This window comes from Zootoca vivipara, chromosome 1, assembly GCF_963506605.1.
Source record: "Zootoca vivipara chromosome 1, rZooViv1.1, whole genome shotgun sequence".
Classification (NCBI taxonomy): Eukaryota; Metazoa; Chordata; class Lepidosauria; order Squamata; family Lacertidae; genus Zootoca; species Zootoca vivipara.
The window spans coordinates 125,532,502-125,557,939 of record NC_083276.1 but is presented as its reverse complement, the minus strand read 5'-3'; the positions used below and the strand labels follow the sequence as shown (position 1 = coordinate 125,557,939).

The window sequence follows — 25,438 nt, the reverse complement described above, 5'->3', positions numbered from 1 at the left end:
TTCTCTCTGCAGATTCACGTCAGCATTTCAAATCCTCCTTCCTGCAGACCCATTTCCAAAGGGAGACCATCCCCACATCCTTCAAGGCAGGCTAGGGGTCTCTATAGCGCAAGATTGGACCATCTGCTTTGCATGCAGGTCTTCTGGGCGGCATCTCCGGGGAGGCTGGGAATATCCCCCCCCCCCCACATCCGAAACCCTGGAGAGCTGCAGCCAGTCAGTGCAGGCTAATTGAAGAAGGATATTGAGCAGCTGGAAGGTGAGCAGTGGAGGAAAGCTAGGATGATGAAAGGTCTGGAAACCAAGCCTGATGAGGAATGGTTGAGGCAGCTGGGTAAGTTTAGCCTGGAGAAGAGGAGACAGAGGAGAGAGGAGAGCCATCTTCCAATATCTGAAGGCTGCAAGAGGGAGCAAGCTTGTTCTCTGCTGCTCCATTGGGGAGGGCAGGAGAGGAGATTAGGACTAAACATTAGGAAGAACTTTCTGATGGTAAGACTCTCTGGGACGGTGGTGGACTCTCCTTCCTTGGAGGCTTTTAAGCAGAGGTTGGATGCCAATCTGTGAGGGATTCAGCTGCAACTTGGGGAGTGCATAGCACTGGCCTACTTTACAGGGTTGTTGTTGTAACCACACAGGGCTGCTGAGCATCCGAAAGCGCCTGCCAAATGTTGAGCCTTCCATTTCATTGTGGGGAACAGCTGCAGTGCATCAGGAGGCGTCCCTCAACTTCCATTTCTACTCTGTCCTGCAGCCAAAGGGGCTGGGCTGGATTACCAAATAGGCAGAGTAGGCACTGGCTTATGGCCCCACACTTTATAGGGGTCCCGCAACACTGGATCAAAATAATATTGATTTGATCTTGAAAGAAAACGACAATCAAGCTTTCTTAGTTCAATGTTATTCCAGCATGTGCACGAGCCTGCCCCCCGCCCAGATTTTGACTGCCAAGGTGCCTCCACAGAGTTTAATCCTGCCCCATGAACGGCCCAATATACCTGAAGAAGCGTCTCCACCCCCATCGTTCAGCCCAGACACTGAGGTCCAGTGCCAAGGGCCTTCTGGCGGTTCCCTCACTGCGAGAAGTGAGGTTACAGGGAACCAGGCAGAGGGCCTTCTTGGTGGTAGCGCCTGCCCTGTGGAATGCCTTCCCATCAGATGTCAAGGAAATAAACAACTATCTGACTTTTAGAAGGCATCTGAAGGCAGCCCTGTTTAGGGAAGTTTTTAATGTCTGATGTTTTATCATTTTAATAATAATAATAATCTGTTGAGTGTGTGATAAATTGTTGTTGTTGTTGTTGTTATTTATTTTACATTTTCAGGTTGTTTTGCTCCTTACCTGGGACTTAAAAACACAAGAGGCCTATTTACTGCATATGACCAGTTGGCTATATTCAATATGGTGGATCACAGATTGTGCAAGCCTGTCCCAAGTCTTCAGCATACCCACTGGACTTAATCGAAATATATAATAATAATAATAATAAAAAGTCCAGTAGCAGCTTAGAGACCAACTAAGTTTGTTCTTGGTATAAGCTTTCGACCAAACTTTGCCTGGGAGACCAGAGTACAGTATAGGAATTCAATAATATTTCCTATCAGATTTATTTTAATTGCTTTTTGACATATTTCCCAACAGAGAAAAGTTGTCCTTGGGCCAAACTTATGATGGGTATAATTAATTTTATGATATGACTTTACACCAGATATAGCCACAGCCCAATCTGAATATATTTTCCTGGTGTACATATTGGGGGGGGGGTAGGAGGGAGAGAGAGGGAAATAAACGGTATCACTTTTGGGGCACATTTTATCTTCCTGTCATTTCACCATCTCCCTCCCCCAATTTAGACTTAATTTCTCATTCTCATAAATGCATTTATCATCCTTATAGGCACATCGAGACTGAGAAAAACTGCAGAGAACTTTTTTCAAAATTGGAGGGTTGAACTTTAGCAGATACCAGAAATATGTGGCTTCAAGAGAAAAAGAGAGACTTCCAAGTTCGTTTATATTTCACATGCTATCATTTGAACTGACCAATTAAAATGGAGGCTAAACCATGGGGATAGTTTGACGCGATCTACAGAAGGAGCTCATCGTTTCCCCCTCCAAGTACAGTATATAAATGTGGGTGATCTTCTAAAGAAACAAGGTAATGCACAGCAGTGCACAAATAATAATAACACAGTACTGTACTCCTTCCCAACAGTGTCCAGCCAAATGCTCAGGGGCGAAGCCGGGCTGTGTGGGTGAGACTTGGAGCCATTGCGGTGTTTTTTTCGTCGTCACCACAGCCGTCTTATCATGGACGGGGGGGCGGGGGCTGCCGGCGGCTGAGGGGCCAGCAATGCTTTTAACGGTAAGCGGCGGCGACAACCAATTTGGCGGGAAAGAGTGGGCGAGGGGGAAGGAGGGAGGAGCGCCTCATGTCACCGTTCCATCCTCTCCCCCCTCAGGCCCTTGCTGTGACGGTTGGCCACGCCCCCTCCTTACCCCGACCGTTTGCTTCCTCGTGCGGGAGGCTCCTCGAAACAATGAGCCCGCCTCCCCACTTGCCCCGCCCCCCATTATTGGACTCCTGTCGTCGACATTGTTTTCCTGTCAGAGACCTCAGCGTGTGGGTCTCTGAAACAGCCTAGAAATAAATAGCCCTTGTCTGTGCCATCCCAACACCCACAATTCCCACCAGCCCAGTTTGTCGGGGTGGGGAAGGGCAGAGGGAGGGTTTTCCACTGGCACACCTAACTGTGGCACACCTGCAGCACCACCTGTGGCATGTCACCTGTAGCACACCTGTGGCACACTGCCTGTAGCACACCTGTGGCACGTCACCTGTAGCACACCTGTGGCACGTCACCTGTAGCACACCTGTGGCACATCACCTGTAGCACACCTGTGGCACACTGCCTGTAGCACACCTGCGGCACGTCACCTGCAGCACACCGCCTGTGGCACCTGCTTATTGCTGCCCTTGACTCAGGTCCCTCCCTCAAACCAATGAAAGAAATGCACTGGAGCGGACCTGGAAAGATGGGTAGAAAAGCGCTCAATAGTCACCGAAATGCCATTTCGGGTTATAAATGTAAATTGCAACTCTTCCTTTCTCCCATGTGAGCAGTTGCCTCAGGCTCAGCCAGGGGCGGACTTTGGTTATGTGGCGACCTGAGAGAGGACAAATTTTGGCGACCCTCCTCCCCTAAGTATTTTGTTATTTTCACAATAGTTCCATTTGGTTCAGTGGCTTTTTTTTTATCTTCTCAGTAGCTACCCCTATCAATATAGGTTTTATTATTATCATCATTATTTTGCGTCCTCTCAGCTCAGTGCCCTGTGTCGGGGAACCGCCCACAGCATCCTAAATCCAGCGTTGCCTTAGCACAGGCACATAAAGAGCTTTCTAGCATGTGCATCACTATAAATTGGTGCTTTGGGAGAAAGGGAGGGATGGAAATTTAATAACGGGGGGGGGGGGAATTGACATATTGGGCTTTTGTAGCAAGAGTCTGGTGGCAACTTCAGACCTAACACGTTTATGATGGTATACTCTTTTGTGGGTTAGTGATTCGCCTGTGTGGCATTGGGCAAAGTAAGCTTTACAGAGTGCAACAATAAAGAGGTTTAAAAACGAACAGCCCCTTTTTGAGATCAGTTTCGGGATCGGGAACTGAAGTTGCCACCTTAGTTTCCTGCAATCACAGCCCTCGACACTCCAACAGTAGTTTGATTCCTTTCGTAGAGCTCCGTGGAAAAACTCAACTTTTTATTTATTTTCTAATTTTTTAGATCCTCAATAAATATCACTCTCTGGTGCACACTCTGTTCATGGTGCACTCTGGTGTTTTTGTTTCAGCTGTGATAAAAATCACAGCAGAAACAAAAACATCAGTGTGCACCATGAACCATTACAGAAAGCTAAAACCTAAAGTTGAGTTGGTCCTAATTTGGCACTTTGGGCGTTTGGACTCCCCTGCCTCCTGAACAGCCTTGTAAATAAGCCCACAGAAGTTACTAGCCTACAATTAAGAGAGAGAGAGAGAGGGAAATTGATGTGTAAAAATGATGCATGAGACACTGCACTACCTTTGTAACCCACGAAAATCCTTAATAAAAATAATTATTAAGAGAGAGAGAGAGAGAGAGAGAGAGAGAGAGTAGATGGTGTTTCCATACTGGTCCTGGAGATTCACTGGCCCATATAGAACTCCTAGTTGCCTATAGCAACCAGGAGAGTTCTTAAATACAAAGTTTTACCAGCCCAGCACAGCTGTTTGCATATGGACTTTTAAACCTTGTGTTGAAGGATGTAAGTAAACCTCCCCGGAGACCAGATCTGCCTCCTTTTGGGCAGCCTCTTCCCCCGCCCACCAATACCAACCACCACTTCAACAGCCTCTTGGCAAATAGGAAGCACTGCTGGTCTTTTCCCAATGGCAGAGGGTGAGATTACATAGGCCAGGGGTCGGCAAGGTTTACCTCGCCTGGGCCGGTTCACTCCAGCCGAGATCCCTGCGTGTGTGTGTGAGCACACACGCCTGCGATTTCCAGTGTCTGCGTCTGTGCAGACACAATTTCCGGCGTCTGTGTCTGTGCAGATGTGATTTCTAGTGCCACGGAAGCAAATCCCCGCGCTGCGCCGGTTCAGCGCAGCACGTGGGGACTCGCCGAGCGGGCAGCTCGGTTTGGGGGCAGCTCGTGGGCCGGTTAAATGACCCCCGTGGTCTGCTTGTGGCCCATGGGCCTTAGGTTGCCTACCCCTGACATAGACTTTCAATTCTCTATGACTGGGCATGCATCATTTGAGATGATAGAACATAGGAAACGGACTGTTGCTATTTAAACCCCACCAGTCTACTGCCCTTACTATCACAAGATTGTCCTGAGAGCGCTTGGACTAAAATTGTCAACCAAAAAGCTTTGCTTTTCTGGTTTATCACAACAGTTATTAACACTGGGCTTCAGTAAAACAAATAATTTATTATAATTTAATTGGACAGCGCCTATATGATATTGAGCGACACAATAATTTGGCCACAATAAGGAAATTTTGTCCATGGTATGATTATTTTCCACCTAGTCATTTTGGCACCTTAGCACCCTGTTTGCAAAATTTGACAATTCCAAAATACAGGTGCGCTTTTGCTTTCGCAAGATTGAATACCATACTGCCTTCAGCTGTATTTGAGCGTTGATTTCAAAAAAAAAAAAAAAAGCTGGAAAAACAGTTATGTCCTTGTGGAGATGGCAGTATTGAGTCAGTGGCTCATATGCTTCTGGCTTGCACCCTTTATAAAGATTTGAGGACTGAGGTTATTATTACTCCTCTACTACTGTCCATCCTGGGTTGCTCAACCATTGCTACTGTGACCTTCCTTTTAGCAGATCAAGATGATCAGGTCACAGCAAAAACTGCAAGGTTTTTAGTGGGGGCAATTAGAATAAGATCTATTATTTGATTATTGATGTAAACCTTCAAAATGTATTTTGTATACTGGTAGTTAAGTTTTTACCTCTGTCTTCAGTACATACTGTATTATTTTATTGCTATGGCTAGTGGCTGATGCAAATAAAGATTCTTCTGATTCTGAAAAGGACTGTTGCTGTCACTATTCTGAAAAGAAAAAATGGTCTTCAACATTTATAGGGATCTCAATCTGAAATAGCTCTTCAATAATTTAAATTTCAGGGAGTATTGTAGTAAACAATGGCATTTAATCTGATATGGAAAACTGATCTAGTTAAACCAAGCACAACTATCAAGTTGCTAAGCATCACATCCCAATGCAAACTTAGACTGTAGCTTGCAAACTGTGTACAGTATTTCCTTTCAACCAGTCCATGAAAGAAAGAAAGTTTGCACTTCCTATATTTTAAGCTTGAGAGATGCATTGAAGTGGTACAGGGTATCCCCGATTTTATCTTCTTAGATACTTCTTTATTGAACTTGTGGACATCTGTTTATTTTTGGCTTTAGTCACTCCATGGACACCTTCAAGCAAGGCAACCTGGAAGACCAGTCAGTCGTCAGCAGGATGCAGAAAAAATACTGGAAAACAAAACAAGTTTTAATAAAGGTTACAGGAAAGAAAGAAGATGAGCATGTGGTAGCATCTGACGCAGAATTAGATGCAAAAATAGAGGTAATTATATACATACATATATCGGAGAGAGATTCATTTTTAAGAACAGTTCTCCATGGGTGGCATACAACTTTTACTCAGAGTAGAACCATACAATTAATGACTATAAATCAGGGCTATTAATTCCAATAGCTTTACGCTGAGTAGAACTTAGCTGAATTTATCAAATGGTTATTGATTCAGCTTGTGTTTGGGAGGTTTGCTAGTTGAATCAACAGTTATTTCAATGTTCACATTTGTTTATCTGGCCAAATTAATTTGCCGAGACACCTTTTATTTTTAAGGTTTTTCACAACATTCAAGTGACCTGTACAGATCTTCTGAAGACAATTGAAAAATACCAGCAGAGACTTAATGGTAAAATGGACAAAAACCTACCTGTTTGTTGCTTTATAATAATGCTTTGCTTGTTGTCAGATTCCTTAATCCATGTTACAGTGAAATAAGATATATGTTCTATACTGAGTGAGATGAATGTTTTCAGGCTTTCAGTTTTTTGCCATATATTATTCACAGCACTTTACAACAAGAGGTGTACCATAAGTTAGTGAATAATTCCTGCACTTTCAGGTTGTGAGATTGATATTAAACAGCTGTGAAGATGGTGGCAGGCAGCAGAGTGAATCAGGCCCTTTGAATTTACTTTCAGACGCTTGAAACATCCCCTCATGGAATGGAATGTCAAATGACCCAGTTCCTTTTTGGTGTGACCACAGGGCTGCTCGCCCATCTCTACTTTCAGGAGTTAATTTATTACATCCTTGTTGTAAGAACAGTGCAGCTATGAAAAAGTACAGTAAGCCAATGCCTAAAGCCAAAATCGCATAGTCAAAACACATTGAGTTCAGTAGTGGGTGAAACTCTCAGGAGCATGCGTATCCTGCAATAGAGAGAACCTCACATAGTTTATGATCTAACAACGTCGCTAAGAAGAATGCTTTTCCTTTGCAGACCTTACTTCTAATCTGTGTGACTATGGGTGAACTGATTTATTATGTATCTCCCTTTTGTAGATCTATCTGAGCAGGAAAACGAACTAGGGCTTTTTTTAAAGTTGCAAGCAGATCAGGGTGAAGCTCAAATTGACAAGATGACTGATGCCACTGGCCAGGCCCTCTGTTGTTCTTCCCATCAAAGGTTTGTGTGTTGTATAAAAATAATATGCTGGTTCAGTGTCAGATCCATTTTTTATGTTCCAAAGTGCAAATAGCTTGAATTGAGACAAGAGTAAGAACACTTCTTCCAAAAACCAATGCATCCACAAGTGTTAATTTCTCTCTGCTAGCTCTGTTTAGGTGTTCTTCCCTCCCATGTTGAACAACACGAGAGCAAGGAGCACATTGTATCGAGTAGCCTCATGCCTGATGTTGCACATTCTTCCCTTGATATCTGCAAATGTAGCACAAATGTCTGTAGTGAGAGGGCCTTTGCGTGTATCACTGTATGTGTGAAGCCTTCTCTGGAATCTGCAGGCAAGATAGAAATTCACTAGGAGAAGGGAGGGTATGATCTCGGCTATATCTGACTGACTGGGCATGATAGGGAAGACCAGTTTTTGAAAATGTCTGCATAAGAAGCTTCTGCAAAGTTAAAGAAAGACCATTTTGACTAAAAGTGCCCATGCAGAACTCAAATTGCATTCATATATGCTTAGGTTATTATTTGCAAAATTAAACTTTGCTGCAAAATTACATGACTTGACTCACTATTAAGATATTCACGAAATAGCGTTTAGCATTAATGGATAAAATTCCAAATTTTTAATTGTATTTTTGAAGTAAATGCGATGTACATCTCAGTTGGATAGCATTTAAGATATTAATAGTCTGGTGCTCTTTTTTGCTTGGCATGCTCAGTTTCACATGAGCCTCCCATTGAAATCAGGCTGCCGTTGTTTTTTTTTTAAAAAATCAGTATAAAAACACATTTCTTTGTTATAAGGTGAGGGCAAACACAACTACTTACAACATGACTAGTATTATTTTGCTTAGAAGTAGGGTTTTAGTATCACTCATGATTGTTGCACATACATAACTGAATGCAACACTCTCAACTTTATTTGCTTTTTAACAAGGACGTTAAAATAGTAACACGAATTAAGCCTTTCTCCAGTACAAATATTAATTATTGGAACTGCTCATTGTCCTCTAAATCCTCTACTGCTGCCATATACCACTGGTGTTTTGATGTGATAACTAATTCAGTTCACTATTCTCCTCACTTCAGGCTAGCTCTTTGCACGGCTTTGTCTCGCCTCGGACAAGAACTTGCAACCTTTAGTCGGAGGGCTGTGTCAGATACTTTGCTTACAATCAATCGAATGGAGCAGGCACGCACAGAGTATAGAGGGGCTTTGCTGTGGATGAAGGATGCTTCGCAAGAACTGGACCCAGACACTTGCAAACAAATGGAAACATTCAGAAAAGTAGATATTCCCAAAGCTAAGATGCCCTAGGCCAGCTTTCCCCAGCCTGTTGCCCTTCAGATGTTTTGAACTAGAACTCCCATTATCCCTGACCATTGGCCATGCATCCTGATGTCACGTGTGCAACATTGCCCCCCCCCCCAATCATCCTTGCAAGCCGGCACCTCTGCTAATGGGGATTGTGATCAAAAAGGTTGGGGTAGACTGTTGTAGTCCCTGTTTCCTGATGAGTTTCAAGCACATGCACTCTCTTCTGAAATCTTTCCATGTTCCATCACACCAAGAAGTGGACCATTTAATTGGGAATCCCATATTTATTGGTACATTAAATCCCCCTGATTCTGCAGGATAAAATGCACTTTTGGAGATTTCAAGAAAGGAGTTAAAGAGAAAGAAACAAAGACTTACTTGTCTTTAATTAAGAGTAATAACTCCCAGAGTGTGAGTTTGTGTAAATACTGCAGGAATAGGAAGACACCTCCTAAATAATCACTGCAGAAGTAATTTATTCTTTTGCTTATGTTTGTTTGAATTGGCAAGGAGATGAACAGTCAGTGCTTCAGCGTGAGAGGAATATGTAAAGTATACACAGATCAGTATACAACATACAAAGAAACCAATGGGAGTTGTCACGCCATAGCACTAATACAAGGTTATTACAAGGTTCCCTCATATGTGCCAAGCCTGATCTTATAGGCCGCTGTGCTTGTGCTCATATAATTAGGCCGCTAAGTATAAATAGTGAATTAATTTTAGAACATGCACCTAAACAAGTGTTGCGCTTATTTGTTTGCTTTCAAACATCGTTTCAGTTTCCTCTTTTACTATTCTAGGTGCAGATGCAGGTAAGAAATACCAAAGCACAGTTTGATAAGCTGAAGATGGATGTTTGTCAGAAGGTGGATCTTCTTGGAGCCAGCCGCTGTAATATGCTGTCACATGGTCTTGCTGTCTACCAGGTATCAGTTCCCGTTTTAGACAGCGTGAGAATTTCTGTGCCATTGATGAGTGACCTTTGAAGTTGAACATGTTTAGCTTAATGTAGGCCCTTCCTGTGTTCATAATGATCTAGTAGGCATAGGATGCTTAAGAACGTCTGACTGATGGAAGTATAAACAATATATTAGGGTACTTCCACATGACCTAGGTCCCATCTGGGGATGGAATGTGGGTGGCGCTGTGGTCTAGAGTCTGAACCCCTTGGGCTTGCCGATCGGAAGGTCGGTGGTTCGAATCCACGCGACGGGGTGAATTCCCATTGCGCTGTCTCAGTTCCTGCCAACCTAGCAGTTCAAAAGCTTGCCAGTGCAAGTAGAAAGATACCGCTGCGGCGGGAAGGTAAACGGCATTTCTGTGCGCTCTGGATTCCGTCACGGTGTTCCGTTGCGCCAGAAGTGGTTTAGTCATGCTGGCCACATGACACGGAAAGCTGTCTGTGGACAAACACCGGCTCCCTCGGCCTGAAAGTGAGATGAGTGCCGCAACCCCAGAGTCGCCTTTGACTGGACTAGGAATCTCCTCATCACTCTCTGCAGCCTTAACATAACTACAGTTCCCAGGGTTCTTTGAGGGAAGTAATGAATGTTTAAAATGATAGGATAGTGCCCTACATGTACAGTGCAGTGAGCACAGGGCCCTTGAGTAGTGATGGGCAAGCTTCCCCTGTTCACCTCAGAATTATATCAGTTTTTTTAAAGCTCCTGCAGGACACTCAGAAAAAATGTTTGGTGTTCAGAAAAATACAACTCCACCCTTGCTCTCTATGCTATTTCACCTTTTTCCCAAGCTAGCTGCGCAACCACAATTGACTAAAATGTGTCCCTAAATAACAGCTAGGGGGGGGGGCAAGTGTTTCATGATGATATTTTAAGTGTAGCCTGTCTATTTCAATGCAATCATATAGAAAAATAATGACATCTATTCATTATTTACTGTACCGTATATCCTTTGCTATTTCAATTTTGTGCGCAAAATGACATTTTAAAAGATAATCTTACACACACACACACACGTACATACATATACCGGTACTGTAAATGTACTTTGCTTTCTTTAGATGACCTTTTTGCATTTCTGTGAAAAGACTGTTCAAAAGATGAATGAAATTAATGAAGGCTTTGTACATCTCCACTCGTATCATCAGAATGCATGTGAGGTAAATATAATTTTCACTTAGTTGGTCAATTAAAAAAACACACACCAGGCCTAGAAAGTAAGCAGACTGCATTTTGCTAGCTAGTTTGGGATTGTGTTTCCTTGCTTGTATTCAGTATACAGTGGAACCTCGGTTGTCGTACGTAAGCTGTTTCGGTAGGCTGTTCAACTTCCGAAACGTTCGACAACTGATGTGCAAAAGACTGCTGGCAATTTCCATTGACAAAATTGAAAAACATGCCATGGAAGCCATTCGACTTCCAAGGCGCGTTCGAAAATGGAAGCAAGTTTTTGGCATTTGGCTTCCAAAATGTTTGGCTTCCGAGACGCTCGAAAACCAAGGTTCAGCTGTATTTCAAAACATACTAGGTCAGTCAGCACAGCATATTCTGTGCTCTGAGTGTATTTTCAAGTGTATACTTAAAACATCTTAGGCCCAAATTAATCATTTTGGAAAGATAGAAGGGCACTACCAAGCTGTGTCTTCCTAGCAATGTGTAGTTGAAAAAGTGTGTGATGTGATAGCATCATATTAATATCTCCCTGTCTCATGCTGCTTATGGGGCAGAGGTGTGGAAAAAAACGTAAGACATGTAATGACATGTAATTAATTTCCCCATCCACAAGTTATGCCTTTTCTTTATCTGAAATACGTGGTTTGAGCCTTAGGTGTAATTCCAAAAAAACTTACATATGAAATTGGATTGGGCTTACAGTCACCTGGGAGAAAGTAGTGGTTTGTCTCGGATGGGAACATTGTGACTGCCATGATATTCTCCTCTATTATTTTAATGTCCTTTTAGTTGTTACATTTAGGAAGGGCTATTCCAGCTTGGAGAGAGATATTTGTACTGATTAAGTCCCTGCTGGAACAACAGCACCTCCATGGCAAGAAGTGTCCTGAAAAGCCTTTTAAGGTGCATGACTATCTCGAAAGGAAAGGGAAAAATGAAGCCTTAACTGTGACCATAGCAATAATGTTAAAAAGAAACAAGGCTTGGTAATTCTATTGGTATGTGGCTCATAGAGACTGCTTGCCTTTTCTATGATTCTTAATGCGTGCTTAAGGGTGCAGCCCTTTATTTTACACCAGCTGTGGGGCCTTGGCACCTGGTAGAAGCCAGTGGGGTACATAAAAGCTGCTGTCAAGACAGGTGCACAAGGGGGATGGGAATATGAACAGGGTTGTGCAATAGGGGTAGGCCTGGTAAGATGCTGCTTAGCAGCACCAGCTTAGCAGGTGAATGGTTGTGGCATGGTCCCATGTGTTCTCAGGAGGATTCCAATTAGGTCCTGGGGCTGGGTTGCTAGCCTGTAGAATATGGCATTAAGGGTCTTGGAGCCATTCCTGCAAGGGGTGCCTGGGGCATTTAGAAATCTGTATCCTTGACTCGTGTGATGGTGGGTGTTGTGGTATTGCGTGCTCGTGTGTTGTACATATTGAGGCCATCACATAGTCCTGAGATACCCTCAGATTAGCCAATGTGGATTTACTGCTCCATTTGTGGCCAGCATAAGAGCAGTGCCTCTCTCATGTCATGTGACTGGGGGGCAGTGATGCTGTTGTCAAGGACATTGGAGGTAGGGCTCGTTTTTGCTGTGTTTTACATGCTTCTCCCTCTTCGTCCTGTGCTGAGCACATATTGATACAGTGACGTTTCACTGGCATACTGGTGGCATTGTCCAGCCCCAGTGTAATTGTGAGAAGGAAGGGACCCAATATAAGTCAATATGTAAATATAGTACTGTAAATCTAATTACGAAGCATAATGTTTCCCTAGAAGATAACCCATCAGATGGGTTAGCAATGTTCTAATATCAACAGCAAGCTTTCAGCACGCACAGTACCGTACTTGTTTTAAAACAAATTACATTAAGGTTTTCTGTTTTTTACTGTGGTGGCCTGACAATTATATGTATAGGAAAGCTAATACTCTTACACAATCAGTCTTAGGCTAATACAAGTCTTGTTGGAGGGAGTCAAACTATAGACAATTTTATTTTAAATAACAATTTTTATGAGCAATTGCAGAAGCTTATTAACCAATCTACTGAGGAAGAGAAGGAGAATGCTGAAGGAGAGACTACCTCTGAAATGCTTGATAAGTAAGTTTTAATGGTTTAATATGTCAGAGAACTAAACAGCCAAAACTGAGCACGTAGTTCAGCTTTTTGCATGCCAGGTAAGGCATACAACAGCTAAGGAGGGAGCAAGGCTTACTTCATTTGCTGGAGGCCACATGGTGGTGGGGAGAAAGAGGCAGACCAGGTCAAAGGGGTCAGAGCAACTTTTAATTATTGACATCGTAATTGTTACCATCCTGGTTGCTAAGGGTCTCTGGAGGAGGCTGGCCTACCCATTCCCTTCCTTCATTCTCCAGGCTCTTGCAAGTGAATAAAGATTTCCTTAGCTGGTTCTGTGTCATTCATCTCGAGTGGGGACCTGCCAGTCTCTCTCCTCTATTCCATTTAGAGTACACTTTAACAACTGATTCCAGAACATGGTCTGAGGACCATTTTGCAGAAGCTAAGCAGCTCTGAGCATGTTCAGTGCCTGGATGTGAAAGATGGGCTATAAAGATACAGAATAAATAAGTTGAAATTGAAATTAACAGAACAGCACCTGGACTGCTTGATGCTCTGTGTAGGAATTCATATGCTGCCATGCCAGTTGGGTACACTACTAGTGCATTGGGGGAGGAAGATAGATCCTCTCTGTGTGCTGGATCAAGCAGGTACACACAGCTGCTGTTACTCTCTAAATGTTTGATGTACACGTTGAGCGCCTGTGCTGTATCTTCTGCATGTACTAGCACGGGCTGTCAGATGTGATAAACTAGGTGAATCCAGAGAGCATGAATACCTTGTTGTGGCAATGGGAAGCTACCAACCTACACCGTCCCCACCCCCCATATCCCATTTAGAAACAAACCACACCCACTTGTTTTACAACCTGGGCTGTGAGTTTTCAGCTTTTAAAATAAACTATTTCTAAGACTAACATAATACTTAAGGGCAGTGCATTTTTCAGCTGGAACTCGCAGGCACCACTGCCATTATCAGAGAACAAGGGCGGCATTTGTGGCGAGTTCCGGCACTTCTTTTTCTAGGGCAAAAAAGAGCACTGCTTAAGGGAAATAGAGTAACTATTCTGTGCAGATATTTTTCCTTGGATCTTGACCATATGAATTCAGAAATAAAAGTTGGAATCCTAAGAAAACTTACCTGGTGATATGCTCTTTTGAACTCATTGAGATTTACTTTAGAGAAGATATATGTATACAGTATAGGTTTACACTCTTAAGAGGCAGTCCTATTTTTACTAATATTACCACAAAGAAATGCTTCCAATGCCACAAAGCTTGATATGACTTACTTTTATTTATTTTTACTCAAGGCTGATTGTACTGGATGAAGATGCCTCTGAAATTCTGTCAGACTCAGGTAAGATGCCAGATAGATTATTTAGAAATTTCTGCTTGGGATTTATACTTTTATATTTGATACAAGTATTTTCAACAGTATTTTCTTCTGTTATTCCAGGGTCAGATGAAACAAAAGAGAACCTGTGTCAGATGAGCAAATCTGGTGATCCATGCATCCCTGAAAAAGGTAATAATTCTCAATCTTCAAAAAAATTAATGTTTCATTTTATTAATTTAACAAAAATATATATGCTGCTTGATTGCAATCAAACATCAAGATTGTTTGTATGAAACATTATCATAGTTATATAAAATAATAGAAAATTAATATATTAACACTTTCCTTTCACAATGGCATTCTCTGTGTACAGAAAATATCTGTATTGTGATGCACTAAGGCCAGTGTGATTGCATTTCCCCCTTGATATTGGGTGCCTGGGCTATACAGCTTGCTTCATATAGTAAATATGATGATGGGTGGGTGTGTATACAAAAAAGCAAAGGGGGAGGACAGAGGTAAACACCATATTCTCTAATGCCCCATTGTTTTAACAACAATTTGGTGAATTCATTAATACCCTTTGTGATCTTTTTTAGTTGCATTCTCTACAATTCTGCCTCAATTCCCTTTTCTTTTCTTTTTTTGCATATTCTTTAAAGGAGTGAATTAGTGGACTATCTTCTCTTCTGTGGTTTTAAGCCTCTCTTTCTTTTTACTACCTCTTACTGAATTAGTGCCAACCCAGCAGTTCGAAAGCACGTCAAAGTGCAAGTAGATAAATAGGTACCGCTACAGTGGGAAGGTAAATGGTGTTTCCATGTGCTGCTCTGGTTCGCCAGAAGCGGCTTTGTCATGCTGGCCACATGACCTGGAAGCTGTATGCCGGCTCCCTCGGCCAATAATGCGAGATGAGCGCGCAACCCCAGAGTCGGTCACGACTGGACCTAATGGTCAGGGGTCCCTTTACCTTTACCAACTCCACATTTATAACATCCACCACCCCTCTCGTTCCTCTTGACCTGAGGAATCCCATCACACCAGCAGCTGTCTTGCAACTTACCAGCTGGCTTCATGCTCCCCGAGTCAATACGGGTAATTTTCATGCGGTTGCTAGACAACCAAGCAGTCATTCCGTCTTTTCTCAGTTAACAGGAAGTATTAGTAGATGCCTCTATGGTTGCTGAGTAACTACATGCAATCATCTCCATTTTCCCCTCCCCTGTCACTTAAGGTTTAGTGGCTGCCCTGAACTTAGCAGAAAAGTACTACAGCTGCTGCTATTACACTATAATTTATAGCGGCAGTAAGAATGCTGCCTAGAACACTACTGAGCTGTTTTCTGTTTGGCCCAGCCATAGCTACCTTTAAGCACAATATTTTACAAAAGTACCGGTAGTAGAAGCTATCAGATGTGTTGAAGTGAGACAGCTTCTGGTTCTGGATGATTGAAAATAAAGCAGTCATGAATAGGAGAGTACCTGAATAGGAGGTAGAGGAGTGGTAGATCATTCTTGATTAGGGGAAAAAACACCTTCTCTAATATTCATTCACACTGGAAAGCAGCCGGCTCACAAAACATCCTCCCTCTGTCTCACCACATGCAGTCTTCTTTGTCGAGAACTCGGGCACAGTCATTATACCTTACTTGGGTTCTGCACCCACTCCTTTTCATGAATGTAGGATTGTGCAGGCATTATCGAACTCATTTCCCGTTCCTTGCTACCAGTTAGTTTTCGTCATCCTGAAGCACAGGATTTGCCAAAAGCCATTCCATAGCGTGTGAAGCATCCTCAGCTGTTGAGGCCGCAAGCCAAATAGCACATACAAAGACAGGCTTATACGCTAAAAGCAGATCTCATCCAGCTATGGCATCTGCCAGTGACTGAGGCTGAGAAGCAGAACTGAACCTGAGAAACTTGTATGCCACAAGCTAGCTCCATGCAGACTAGACCCAAGTTGCCTACAAGCCGAGGCACATTTGCAGGCTGTACTTTTCTTCATAGGTGTGCTAAATAGCTTTCATCTTTTAAGCAACTGATTTAGAGGAACGTGACCTTTAAAGCCCTAAACGGCCTCGGTCCTTTATACCTGAAGGAGCGTCTCCACCCCCACCATTCAGCCCGGACACTGAGATCCAGCACCGAGGGCCTTCTGGCGGTTCCCTCATTGTGAAAAGTGAGGTTACAGGGAACCAGACAGAGGGCCTTCTCGGTAGTGGCACCCGCCCTGTGGAACGCCCTCCCAGCAGATGTCAAGGCAATAAACAACTATTTTACATTTAGAAGACAACTGAAGGCGGCCCTGTTTAGGGAAGTTTTTAATATTTGATGCTGTACTGTTTTTAATATTCGGTTGGAAGCCGCCCATAGTGGCTGCGGAAACCCAGGCAGATGGGCGGGGTATAAATAATAATATATTATTATTATTATTATTATTATTATTATTATTATTATTATTATCTCTTGAGCTGTTGAAAGTTCTCTTGGGGTTTGAAATAAGGGAGTCACTTCCCTTTACAACCTATTCAATTAGCCTGTCAGTTTGTTTTCATGGCACTAATATTGGAGAAATGACAAATGTGTACATGATAACCAAGCCATGAAGTATTTCGAATTCTTATGTACCACTACCAGGACATTTCCATCCTTATATCATTCTGCAAAACTTCATTAACTGCAATGCCTTGGCAATAACAACCTTGGTGCTAAGTAAGTAGAAAGAAATCATTAAGTGCATGAGCATCACTCTGAACTTAAAAAGTTCAATTTATCTCAGCTGCCACACTTCTCACTCCAGTCGACATGTAGCAACCGATTCTTTGCCCAGATTCTTTTACAAAACTAACAAAACACTCTGCCAACTAGTTGTACAAGCAGATGTGTGTATCTCCCATTTCTGAAACAGCCAAGTGTCAGGATTTTCATTTTTTAAATGACCTTATGCAATCTTTGCTACTGGCTAGGAAGGCAGACTTTACTTATGGGGCAAGTTCCTCAGGTCCTGCACTAGGATCCATTGTGCGATCACTAGAGAGCTATGCAAATTAGAGATCATTTGTGGTATCTTATTGTATATTGATATACTTGAGAACAAAGATGACTGTATTGCTAAATAACTTTTTGAGGCATAAGTAGCCCCAAGGGGAAGAAATAGGCTGCTATTCCTTTTCCATCATCTTTTTATTTCACATTTATTTCAGAATTTTCAATAGATTCTTTGGAAGAAGATTTTGAGAGAGATTTTTCTTTCCTGGAGAATTTATCAAGCCCCAGTTCTTCAAGCAGAGGAAATATTATACAGGAATGCCAAACTGCAGCTGATAGTCGCTTTATGGACCTCCCTGTTGAGGAACCTGCAACAGAGGCAAAATCCCTAGTTCACTCATCTGGATTTCTGCCTTCACAACTCCTTGATTTTGGCCTTCATACTGCTGGGGGATTCAATAGTAAGTATTGGGAAAGGCAACACTTAGGAAAGGCAGTTTTTTAGTAACATAAATGGAGGAGAAACATGATTTAGCAATGGATTGAGTGAGGGGAATGAACAAGACAAGGAAGCTAATGATAAATACTAAGGCCTTGTGACTGTCAACAGGCTGATGATGTCAATGGATAAAGAGTGTCAATGAACAGAGAAGGGCTTGGGAGAAAAGATTAAAAGTAGGATCTTGGACATGAGCATGATAATGCACTCGAACAGAAACATCAGGAAGGCACTTAGATATGGGATTAGATGGAGAAAGGTATGGGGAAGAGAGGTGGAGATAGCTATGTACAGTACATATATATATTTAAAAAGTTTACTGACTCAGATTGCCTACCTAATTGACACCTGCATACCATCCAACTTTTTCAGGTAAAAAACCAGGACATGTGTCTTCTGGGATGCAGTCCCAGGCGAATCATATGACCCACCAAACCCTTTTTTCGGGGTGAGAACGCAGCACCCAAAATGGCTGCTGTGATCTCATGCAAAATATTAGCATGTGTCGTCCCCCCGGTGACACTTGGGAGGCATGCACCTGCTGTTCCTAGAATATTTGCTAGGCCCCAAAATTTAAACTTTTGCCATAGTTATTATTGATGGTGTAGAGGTGGACTTACCTGAACAGCTTTAACAGTGTAAGCATTAAGAAATTAATCATTATCTGGGTTTAGTCATGAATGGAGCAGCATGTTTTAGACGGTACTCTGTCAAATTAAGACGATCTTCTTATTTTTCCCTCCCGGAGGTTGGATCGCACAGTCAGAATTTCTAGATCCTTTTTCCAAACCAGAGCCTGAGAAGCAGCAAGGACCTTCCCCTACCTCACCAAAGATGCCACAAAAGTGTAAGTGATGTTTCACCCCCTTTTTTCGGGTGTTGAAATGTACTCGGAGTCGAGAGTGAATTTCATGCTCTTTATTCAGCTCATAGTCATCAAGGAGAAGAGGAGAAGAAGAATGGCTCTTTTCCCAAAACCATCTGCTTATATACATTATTTACACAATGGGCCTTGCGTGATTGGCTACTTCAGGGCTACACCTGTGGGCCAATTATATTGTGGATTGACTTCTGCCTGCAGCCTGATTGGCTGCTCCTACAGGCCAATCAGGTAGCAGATTCGCTTCTGCCAGCCGCCTGATTGGCTGCTCCAGCAGGCCAATCAGGTTGCGGATTCACTTCCACCTGGAGTTGGATTGGGTAGCTCCCGCTGATTCTGAATCCTATTGTTCTAGGATTCAGCTCAGTACATAACACCCCTCCCCTCTAAGTTCCAGTCCTGCCCGGGAAGTTGCATTCGTAGTCCCCAAGGTCTGCTGGCCGCCTCCGTGTGTGTTGTGGCCTGGGGTGTTCCTTGGTCAGGGGTTCTGGTTCTGGCTCGTGTTCCGAGGCTGCTGGCTGTGCCGGGGCTGTCTGGTCTGGCGCCACTGAACCACTAGGTTGTGGCTCTGGTTCCGGTGTCCTTCCAGCCTCGGGGCGCCCCTCTGTGCCTACTGCTTCTGCTTCCCCTGCCCACCCCTCTCGCTCTACAGGCCTCACTGCCCTGCTGTCCCCTTGGGACCCCTCTGTCCCGCTCTCCTCCCGGGTTCCTCCTGGGAATCGTCGCCGTAGCTGGTCGCAGTGGCGGCGCCAACATTGCCCCCCTTCCGTTAGTACCTCGTACGACACGGAACCGGTCACCTTGGTGACTGTGGCGGGTACCCATGCTGGGCCTGCCCCAAAATTCTTTGCGTACACTGCGTCCTGGGCCACAAATGTCCGGGGGTTCCTGCCTTTCCCCACCACTACCTCATCCTGAGCTCTGTCGGGGTGAAGTCGGTCCAGTCTAGTTGCAAGGCGCCGGCCCATTAGTAGTTCAGCTGGGCTCCGGCCCGTCGTTGTGCTTGGGGTGCTGTGCTGTGCTAGAAGAAATGCGGCAAGGCGGTATTCCCAGTCCCCTTGTGTCATGCGGCGGAGGCTGTCCTTGGTGGTCCGCACCATGCGCTCCGCTTGGCCATTGGTGGCAGGGTGGAATGGTGCTGAGCGGATGTGGCGGATGGCGTTCTGCGCTGTGAAGGTCTGGAACTCCTCTGACGTGAATGCGGTTCCATTGTCCGAGACGAGGGTGTCAGGGAGCCCGTGGGTTGCAAAAAGCTTACGTAGTACCCGGATGGCTGCCGCCGTAGAAGTGGACGGTACCAGTGCGACCTCCAGCCATTTGGTGTAGGAATCCACCACTATGAAGAATGTTTTTCCCTGGAAGGGGCCAGCGAAGTCCACGTGCAAGCGTGACCATGGATGTCGGGCGGACTCCCAGGGCTGGACTGGGGCCCTTGGGGGATCCGGGCGGGATTCTTGGCAGGTCTGGCAGTGTTGGACCCAGGCCTCTATCTCTCTGTCAATCCCCGGCCACCACACATAACTCCTGGCAAGGGCCTTCATCCTCACTACCCCTGGGTGTGTCTCGTGTAGGGCTGTGAGGACCCTTTTGCGGAGGGGCTGGGGAACAACAACCCTGCTTCCCCATAACAGGCACCCCTTGTGGGCCGACAGTTCATGTTTGCGGTTTGTGTAGCCAGCGAATTCTGGCCCGGGGCTGCTGCTGGGCCATCCTCGCCACACCCAGTCCAGGACCCGGGAGATGACCCTATCTTTTGTGGAATGGTGCGCAACTTCTTGTGCCTGAATGGGTCGGTCGGGAAGCAGCTCCAGAGTCATAACCTCTTGCGCAGGCGCTGGGTCGGGGCCTGTTTCTGGTAGTGGTAGCCTGCTGAGGGCGTCTGCGTGGCCCATCGCCTTCCCAGGGCGGTGGATTAGTGCATACTGGTAGCCGGCAAGGAAAATTGACCACCTGAGGACACGTGGAGACAACACTTGGGGGGTCTGCTTCTCGGGGGCAAACAGGCCAAGCAACGGCTTGTGGTCAGTCACTATGGTAAAGGGCCGCCCGTACAAGAAATCATGGAATTTTTTTACGCCCTTCACGATTGCCAGACCCTCCTTGTCAATCTGTGAGTAGTTTCGTTCGGCTGCAGCAAGCGTCTGGGAGAAGTATGCCACCGGCACCTCTCTTCCATCCGGGAGTTGGTGTCCCAGGACAGCGCCGATGCCATAGGGAGAGGCGTCGCATGCCAGCACCACTGGCAGCCTCTCGTCGAAGTGTGCCAAGACCGAGTTCGAGACGAGCAAGTCCTTGACTGCCTGGAATGCGGCCCTTTGTCGCTGGCCCCACACCCAAGGGGCCCTTTTATCTAGGAGTCTGTGTAGGGGCTCCGCTACCGCTGCCTTATGGGGAAGGAAGGCATGGTAAAAGTTCAATAGTCCCAAGAATGACTGAAGTTCGGGCTTGCTCTTGGGCGCTGGGGCCTCACAAATGGCCCGTACCTTGTCACCGGTTGGATGGACCCCTTCTGCGTCCACCTTAAATCCCAGAAAGTCCACCTGCGGCACTCCCAGTAAACACTTTTCCCGCTTCACCTTGAGGCCCGCCGTCTGGAAACGGTGCAGGACGGAGCGGAGGCGGTCCTCAAATTCCTCTGGTGTGGGCCCGGCGATCAGTACATCATCGAAGAAAGGGGTGACGCCAGGAATCCCTTTAAGGAGAGAGTCCATTAGATTCTGGAATATGCCTGGTGCCACGCTAACGCCAAATTGCAGCCGCTTTACTCTGAATGCCCCTCTGTGCGTCACAATCGTCTGAGCCTCTGCTGTGGCTTCGTCCACAGGCAACTGTTGATACGCTTGGGCCAAGTCCAGTTTGCCAAAGATTTTTGACCCAGCCAGGGTGGCGAGGACATGGCTGACCACTGGCACTGGGTATGCATGGGCCGTGAGAGCCTTGTTTATGGTGCATTTGTAGTCTGCACAGATGCGGACCGAACCGTTAGGCTTGACGGGTGTGACAATTGGAGTTTCCCAGGGGGCATTGGGCACCGGCTCCAGTACTCCTTGCTCCACGAGCCGGTCCAATTCCTCGTCTATGCGGGGTTTCAGGGCGAACGGGACCCGGCGGGCCTTGTGCCTGATGGGTCGTACAGCGGGGTCTAGCTGTAGGGCAATGGGGGGTCCTGTATATCGTCCGAATGCCCCATCGAAAACCCCTGGAAACTCTTTGCATATGGCGTCCACGTCCACTTGTAAGCTAGTGCGGTTCACCCCGGTAACGGCTAGCCCCAGAGGTCCAAACCATGCCAGTCCCAGTAAGCTAACGTAGGGGCCCTTAACTACCAGCAAGTCCAATTGTTGCTTTCGCCCTCGATATTGCACCCTGAAGGTCCCCACCCCCATAGTAGGGACCTTACGTTTCTGGAAGTCCCGGAGGGTGAATGGGGCCGGCCTTAGTTTGGGACCCCCATTAGGGCACAGTTCCCTTAATGTTCGGGCCGAGATTATGGATAGAGTTGAACCCGTGTCCAGCTCCATGCGGCATGGGGCTCCCTCTATCTGTACCTCTATATAAATTTTCTCTGTGCTGGGATGGGGCAACTGGAATACCTGGTAGTCCGTGATCTCCGTCGAGTTGCCTTGGTGCATGGTGCCGTGTGACCTGGGGCTCCTGGGTCGGTCATCTGATGCTTGTCGACGGGTGAGTCGAGCCCGACACACCCGGGCGATGTGTCCCAATTTTCTGCACTGCCTGCACTCTGCGTTGCGGAAACGACAGGTCCTCCTCTCGTGGTTCTCCCCGCAGCTTGCACAGTTCCCTCCTTCTCGTCGAGGCTGCTGTGGTGTGTGTGCTGCTTGAGTGCGCCGCTGTACTCGGTGTACTTCCTCCCTGTCAGATTCGGATTCGTCGGTGAGGTCTTCGTGGTAGACCCTCGGTTGGGATGGCGGGGCCGGTCGTGCCTCTTGCGTTGACCTCTCGGCGGCTTCGGTTGCCAGGGCTTCCTCCAGAGCAATCTGGAACGTGAGGTCTTTTTTGGCGTAGAGGCGTCGTTGCAACATCTCGTCCCTCAGGCCACCAACGAGGCGGTCACGAAGCATGTTCTCCAACTCTGAGAAGTTGCATAGCCGGGCGGCTTGGCGGAGGGAGGTCACAAACCCAGTTATGGTTTCCCCCGGGGCTTGCCGCTTTGCGTAGAAGGCATTTCGGCAAGCTACCACCGAGGGCTGTGGTGAGAAGTGCTCCTTCAGCCGTTCCATTATTGTTTTGTAAGAGACGGTAGCGACATCTCTAGGTGCAAGGAGAGCCCGGGCGATTTCAAACGTCTCCTCTCCACAGACGCTGAAGAATGTCGCCCTCTTCATGGCATCGTTGGTGACTTCTTTCGCTTGCAGGAGGAAGTTGAAACGGGCGGCGTACCCTTCCCAGTCTCCTGATGCTGGTTTGAATGGCGAGAAGCTGCTGTCGGTTGCCATTCTGGGTTCCTTGGGTCCTGGAGCTGAAGCCTGGATGCACAGTGCGATGCAGCGGTGCAGCAGGTGGCGGTGCTGCGGTGCAGTGCGTGGTGGCGGTCAGCTCAGCAGGATCCCACCTTCATCGCCAGTGAAATGTACTCGGAGTCGAGAGTGAATTTCATGCTCTTTATTCAGCTCATAGTCATCAAGGAGAAGAGGAGAAGAAGAATGGCTCTTTTCCCAAAACCATCTGCTTATATACATTATTTACACAATGGGCCTTGCGTGATTGGCTACTTCAGGGCTACACCTGTGGGCCAATTATATTGTGGATTGACTTCTGCCTGCAGCCTGATTGGCTGCTCCTACAGGCCAATCAGGTAGCAGATTCGCTTCTGCCAGCCGCCTGATTGGCTGCTCCAGCAGGCCAATCAGGTTGCGGATTCACTTCCACCTGGAGTTGGATTGGGTAGCTCCCGCTGATTCTGAATCCTATTGTTCTAGGATTCAGCTCAGTACATAACAGGTGTGCATGTTCATTTCATGCAATGTAGCTTCTGAAAAGGAAAGTAATCCTGACCACCATAATGTAATCTGATTCCCCTGGGTGAGAAATCAGCTCTTTAAACAGAAACTGTAAAGGCAAGTTTGAGGGAGAGATACAAATGGGGATCCCCCCCCCCACACACACATTGAGCATGAGGTGAAACCATCATTGGGACAGGGCAGTTTCCAGTAGAAAAAGAAAGCCCCTCTAATTCCCAACGAAAAGTAACTGAATTATATGTAATGCTTGCAGTACTAAACAGACAACTTGTTTTGTCCTTGATTGTTGATTGTTGTTAGGAATACTTGTTTGTTTATTAAATAGTTTTAAAAATTAACAACTATTATTATTATTTAAGTGGCTTAAAAGGATACAGTACAAAAAAGTAAAAATCACCAATCCACTCATTAATTAATATGAAGGAAGAAAATGCCTGAGCAGTAAAAATTATTTCTTAAAAGCTCTGTCTAGGTCAGGGGTGCCCAAACGTTTTTCAAAGAGGGCCAGATTTGATGAAGTGAACATGCATGAGGGCCGACCTTTTTTTACAATGATTTCACCCCTAAATTGTTGAGCTTTTTTTTTTTTTTTTTACAATTTTACCCCAATGTTGTTGAGCTATTTTTAGGGTTGAAGTTGTTGAGGTTTTTTTTAGGATTTGACCCCGATAACCTGCCACAAGGGCCAGATGAAACAGACTTCTGACATGCCTGGTCTAGGTCAAACAACAAAATAATTTTCTTTTACCTGTATTTCAGCCGTGGAGAAGACTAGTAGCCAAGACATGTCAGCCTGGTTTAGAGCCTTTGCAGACCTGGATCCTCTTTCAAATCCAGATGCTGTTGGACGCTCAGATGACGATCTCCTTACTGCATGATTAAGTGTAACCCAGAACATAAAACTACTTTAGTATGAAACTACCGTGTCCTTCCAAGAGAGACCTTCAGACACTGTCACAGACATAATTGCAGATAAAGAACATCTATGTTGTCACATAAATATAAGGAGTGTAAAGACCACATGTTTCTTGATTTCATGATTATTTCCAATGCTATAAAACTTTATTAATTACTACTGCAGAAATGTCTTACAACACAATTAATTAGGATTTCACCCATAAATTCAATAAATTATAGTTATAGGAAGCTGGGCAAACTATTATCTTTACCATTTCAGTTAGATAACTAGTGTTCCTTATGTTAAGTCCTTTACGCATATTTTTGCTTAATCACTTCTTGGACTTTTGCCCTCTTATATTTCATCTGTTCTTGAAGGACAAGCAGTGTAGAGGATAGTTATATGCATATATCATCATAGTTTTCCAAAACTTTTTTAAAATGCCCAGTACATTGTAAAAATCCCTATATTGTATATATAAGCTATTTTTAAAGTACCTGTGAAGCAGGATAGATAAATAAGTCAAGTATCCTTGCAGCTACTGAAGATCAGTTATGCGAAGCGGTCCAACTAGAGCCCCACAAGCCCTTGATAACATGGAAAAGGTGCATCTGGAGGGTAATTAGATCAGAAAAATGAAGGCAAATACTTCCCGGCCAATGTTTCCTTGTTGCTTTTCTCTCTGAAGAGTTCCAAATTCATGTTGCCCCCATCTAGAAACACCACAGAGAAAAGTTGCTTGCCACTTACCTCCTGAACTTGCTTTTAATGTTTACAAAGAGCTGTCTGCTGATGCTCTCCAATCTCCTTGTACCGCCTACCTTGGAAAAATAATTTTAAGGCACCGGAACCCTACACTGGTTGCCTGTATTGACAATCTGTTTTCCAGAGTATTGATCAATTATTTGCATCACTTAAGAAAGCAAACATACCTAGTATTGAGTTTGCTTTCATCTTTCATCTGTTATACAAGTTCATTATTTGGAAACTGATTTCTAAATAATCAATTAACAGTATAGCTCCCCTCCATATGTAGGAAAATGTTAACAG

At 45.1% G+C, this 25,438-nt stretch overlaps 1 protein-coding gene across 3 annotated transcripts; it reads left to right on the top strand.

The window, feature by feature from the left end:
- The first annotated feature begins 5,647 nt into the window (after positions 1-5,647).
- ICA1L (islet cell autoantigen 1 like) lies at positions 5,648-24,733 on the top strand. Of its 3 annotated transcripts, none has more exons than XM_060281862.1 (12): positions 5,648-6,140; positions 6,425-6,497; positions 7,154-7,277; positions 8,367-8,565; positions 9,399-9,524; positions 10,622-10,720; positions 12,743-12,825; positions 14,117-14,163; positions 14,263-14,331; positions 17,345-17,590; positions 18,377-18,504; positions 23,471-23,529. In XM_060281862.1, the coding sequence occupies exons 1-11, from the start codon at positions 5,982-5,984 to the stop codon at positions 18,481-18,483; spliced, it is 1,332 nt and encodes a 443-aa protein (XP_060137845.1). In that variant the 5' UTR covers positions 5,648-5,981; the 3' UTR covers positions 18,484-18,504; positions 23,471-23,529. The 3 variants fall into 3 exon arrangements, with proteins under 3 accessions (XP_060137845.1, XP_060137840.1, XP_060137832.1); XM_060281857.1 differs by lacking the exon at positions 23,471-23,529 and adding an exon at positions 24,250-24,733 and having other exon boundaries at positions 5,650-6,140; positions 12,752-12,825; positions 18,377-18,475; XM_060281849.1 differs by lacking the exon at positions 23,471-23,529 and adding an exon at positions 24,250-24,733 and having other exon boundaries at positions 5,650-6,140; positions 18,377-18,475.
- Positions 24,734-25,438: the final 705 nt, after the last annotated feature.